Below are 4,738 nucleotides of genomic sequence, written 5' to 3'. Positions count from 1 at the left end.
ACGAATTGGTATCTATATCTAATCGACTCTGATATGAATTGTTTTAAGATAGGCTCGTCATTCCACCCATCACCACTTTGAGATGTTGTGAATATTTGTAATGACCAGCCATCCATCGGCTCAAACTACCATTCTCGGCGAAGTACCTAACACGTGATCTTTCCCCGCGATCATCATCATCTCCTAACGCGATCGCTAGTCAGCTCTCGATCTTTCACATCCCCTCAACAAGAATCATTTCTTATCGTTTGTTTCAGGTGGATATTTCGTGACATTACGTGTCACCCGTTTCTATCACGAGTTGAAACCTTGTCGATCTTGGGAAGAAAATCAGTGTGAAGCGGCACGTATCAAGCGCAAACTAGGTAGGTGGTGCAGATTAGACTGACCAAGAGTAGCTTAGTTCAACATATGCCTCTCGAGAGCGCTAATAATAGATATGCGACTAGGTACGGCTAAAGCGTGAATACTAAATTCCGTGCTAGGTACGAGTACACTTGTGTTTCGTCTGCCCCAGCCACTCGGAAGCCCCGGCAGATGCGCGATTAGACTGCTGTATGCTGAGGCTAAGGCGTAATTTCAAAATTCCGTGCTGGGTATCTGCTTGTTGCCGGCCTCTCGGGTTCCGATGCACTACTCCAGCCACAAGTGCGGACTTGCCTAGACTTTCTCAATTGGACTCTTGTAGGCATGTGGACCATCAAGCTCCCTACTTTCCTACAGCACGTGAGCAGAAGATACTATGGCAGAAAAGCGTACCAAGCCTCTTAGCGAAGGTGGTATAGGCGGTGGTGACAAACCAACCCTAGCAGTTTCCGCACGCAAAACACGATCGTGTGCTGAATGCCGACGACGACGAATCAGATGCGACGGCGAACAAGTCCCTTGTGCCCAGTGTGTCTACTACCAAGTCCCGGAGCGCTGTTACTATCCCCAGAGACAGTACCGTCGCGTCACCACAGTAAAGTCCGTCCGCCGATTTCTGATCAATGTTTCATAGTTTAACACTAATCAACGCAAATAGAGCTTATGAAAGTTTATCAGACGCATACAGCACAGTTGAAAGAATTCTCGAGCGCCTGTTTCCCGGCCTAAGTATCCAATATCTCGATACACTGTCCCGTGACGAACTCATCAGTCTTATTTGCCATCAGCCCGTCACTGAATCTGCGCACGCAGAAGCAGAGCAGAATTCAGACCCAGCAGCGACAGAGATTTTGTTGGGTTTTGAAGGTTCACGAACCCAAGAATTTATCTGGAACGAACGTTTCGATGGTGAAAATCAACAACGCCAGGTTGGAATCGACGATGTCAATGGAGTTACCGCTCTCTTTGATACGGATAGTGGCCGCTCATACCTAGGGATATCTTCAGTCCCAGCAATACTCCATGTAATGGCTTACACTTCACCTCATCTTAGTTGCGCCATACAGACAGCGAAGATGGCAGTCAACCAGGAGCCAACCAATGCACCATTACTTGACCTACCACTATTGTTCTCACATGTTCCACGTCCGCCAACAACTCAACGGCAGGTGACGGATGAAGCCGCCTTGATCGACGCATACTTTCGATTCCTGCATCCCATACTTCCTATGGTGGATGAAACCGACTTTCGTCAGTGTTATACCCACGGCGGCAGAACAGATCATGCTCGTGGTCCGTGGCTCGCATTGATGAATATGGTTCTTGCGTTTGGCTACATATCCTGTAACGATGATAATAAAGCCGGGCATTTGTATTTCTCTCAGCGAGCATTAGAGCATATGAGCATTTCATGCTTTGGTGTGGGTCATTTGTATATGCTGCAGGCTCTGATCCTCTTCGGTGGCTGGTATCTACATTTCCTGAACAAGCCAAATATGGCGAATGCTATTCTAGGTGCAGCTCATCGCATGGCTCTGGCAATGGGTTTGCATCGAGAGATACCGTTGGATAAGACCGCTTCGGCTGATAGTCAATGGTTGGCCGGTGTACGCACTAGGACTTGGTGGTGTCTATTCTGTCTCGATACTTGGGCTGGAACTACTCTTGGCCGTCCACCATGCCATGTTCCGGGTATGGCTGGCTTGAATGAAGCTTCGGCAATATGCCATGGGTTCCTGGTGAGTTCCTCAAATTGTTCACTTTACCGCGTGAATTTCATCATTCAACTCAGCCTAACTGATCGTAGAATTACGGTACTATCTCGATGGAAGCGAGCGTAACATTTTCCATTATTGCTGCTCGCATACAGGGACGGATAGCTAAGACACCGTTGATTCCACCCGCTGCTGTAAAACAGTTTGATGCCGAACTTCTCAACTGGTATGACAATCATCATCTTGTATTTCAAGGAGACCATGAGCCCTACGAGAAAATTCCTGTAGCAGCTCTCCTCATCGAGTACCGATATTTGAACACACGTATGCTCCTCCACAGACCATCTTTGCTCGTTCAGTGCGTAAAGGCTGGTAATGTCCATAGTGACATGGCGTCTTTTGCAAAAATCTGCTGCTGTGTCGCCAAACAGACAGTAGATACAATCGCAAAAACTTGGTACCCAAATCAGCTCCTGTCATGGAAAGCATCTTGGTTTCTGTTCCAAGCTTGCCTGGTCTTGCTGCTCAACCTTCTATCCACTTCGGTTTCGCCTTCTGAAGCAAACGAGTTAGAGGATTACATCGCTCGATCGATGGATTTATTCGCCAAAATGTATCCCTGGCGAACTGCACTAAAGCAAGGGCAAGACCTCATACAATTTATCTTACTGTCTCGCAATCAAAGTAATGAGGGTTGGGGATCAAATTGGTTCATATCAGATGACGAACTCGTGAGCTTACTAGGAATCTCTGAACTGACGGGAGAGTGTACTTAGATTCGAATTCAAGAAATCACTGGCAAAGTTTCGTGTACCATATAGCTACCCAATGTCGATCAGAACAGCTAAGCCCATGTAGGCATGCTACTTGATCATCAACTGATAGTTTTAGCTAGTTATGTTACTGATATTGTTTGTGTACTTATAGAAAATGGCATTCTTAATCGATGAATCCGATTTCCCTAAGGGAAAATCATGTAACCACACGCTCCTAGAATGCAGCAACTATAAATAAACACACTTTGCTTATAGTAAACACTATGAGGTATTTCGATCTATTTGCTCGTAATAATAGAAAACTTTAAAGTACTTTAACTGATCCTTAGTAGAAACCTTTGCGCTATAGCATTAATCAACGCTATAATTAGTAATCAAACTTAAAGTTAGTATTCTTATATTTATAACGGCTTAGTTTCTATTACCACCTATATCTGAATATGATTCAAAGTAGGGCACGATCTAGCTTAGTAGAAAAAACAACTATTTAAATCTAACGCCTAGAATAGCTTATAAGATAGATTTTTAATACTGTTCTATTAAAGGCCTATTAGATATCTATCTAGATTAAGACTTATTTGTTAATTTACGCACTTCGATATACCTCACATTAGTACTACTACTAATACTAATCTAAGTAGTCTTATCTACGCCGTTTAAGATACTAGAGATAGTGGTTATTATAAACTTATTTAGGCGTCTAATCTTCTCTCTTAGCTTTCTAGAGGTATTAGAGAGAGAGGAGACTTAGTTTTCTAGAATTATAGAGTTTTCGTATATTTATTCTACTATTCTTAGCATTGTCTCTAAAAACATCTACTAGGTCTAGTAGAATAGTCTATTAAGTTGGGTTATTTTTAGCTAGATTAGGTACTTCGACTATTAGACCTCTTATAATATTAAGAACTTATTATATAGATAATATTTTTAATATTCTATTCTAAGTAAAGATATATTAATCTCTTGGTATTTTATCTATAAGAGATAATACATAAACTTATCTCTTGTTTAACAGTAGAATAAGTGTTATAAATATAGTAGATAGAGTAAATACCTTCCTAGACATAGCTATATAGTTAGATACTATTAATTTCTATCTTACTCTAGATTTAGATTTCTAGCTCTAGTACTTTCTATTATTCTTCTATCTAAAAGAATCTAATAGTACTAATATTAAATTATAGTTAATATTAATCATCTAGAAAATATAAATTTTATATAATACTAGAAAGATATATTTAAGAGACTTAGTCTTTGTACATTATTAGCTTAATAGCGCGAAGAGTATATTCTTTAAACGTAGTTATTATTAATTTCTTAAAAAATTTATAGTTATATACTTAAAATAATATATAATATATTTCACTACTAAACTAGCAGCTCCACTAAACTAGTAGATTTCTTACTCTACTATGCCTTTATAGTAATATCACGTAATACTATTATAGTATTTCTTATTAAGTAGAATAAGTTATTATTCTTTAGAAGCGTTACTATTCTCTATATTCTCTAATACTACTTAATAGATATAATAACTATATCTAATTTAGCTATAACGTCTATAGTACTATTTATTATATACTCTCTTTATAGGCGTTATATCTATATTATAGCTACTACTTTCTATCTTAATAATCTAATTAGCTATCTAGCTAACTATCTAGAATCTTTTTACTTATATATAGCGGCTCTTATAAGTTTTTTACTTTACTACTCTATTAATTATAGCTTTAAGAGAATTAAGTTTCTTTTATATAAGTACTATATTATAAGCTATTTACTAAGCTCTCTTACTTAACTACTATATCTACTTCTTAAGAGATATTATAAAAGATATAACGTGTTTTACTAGTGATTTATATTAGAGATCTAAGCTATTTA

At 39.1% G+C, this 4,738-nt stretch overlaps 1 protein-coding gene across 1 annotated transcript; it reads left to right on the top strand.

The window, feature by feature from the left end:
- Positions 1 to 742: 742 nt before the first annotated feature.
- Positions 743 to 2,857, top strand: COCVIDRAFT_116358 (hypothetical protein; the record flags this gene model as incomplete). Its single annotated transcript, XM_014694656.1, has 3 exons — positions 743 to 966; positions 1,025 to 2,105; positions 2,174 to 2,857. 3 exons carry the CDS (start codon positions 743 to 745, stop codon positions 2,855 to 2,857), a joined length of 1,989 nt encoding a protein of 662 aa, XP_014550142.1.
- Positions 2,858 to 4,738: the final 1,881 nt, after the last annotated feature.

Source organism: Bipolaris victoriae (genome assembly GCF_000527765.1).
Source record: "Bipolaris victoriae FI3 unplaced genomic scaffold scaffold_261, whole genome shotgun sequence".
In the NCBI taxonomy this organism is placed as follows: Eukaryota; Fungi; Ascomycota; class Dothideomycetes; order Pleosporales; family Pleosporaceae; genus Bipolaris; species Bipolaris victoriae.
The sequence above is the reverse complement of the archived record's forward strand: the minus strand, read 5'-3'. Positions and strand labels throughout refer to the sequence as shown.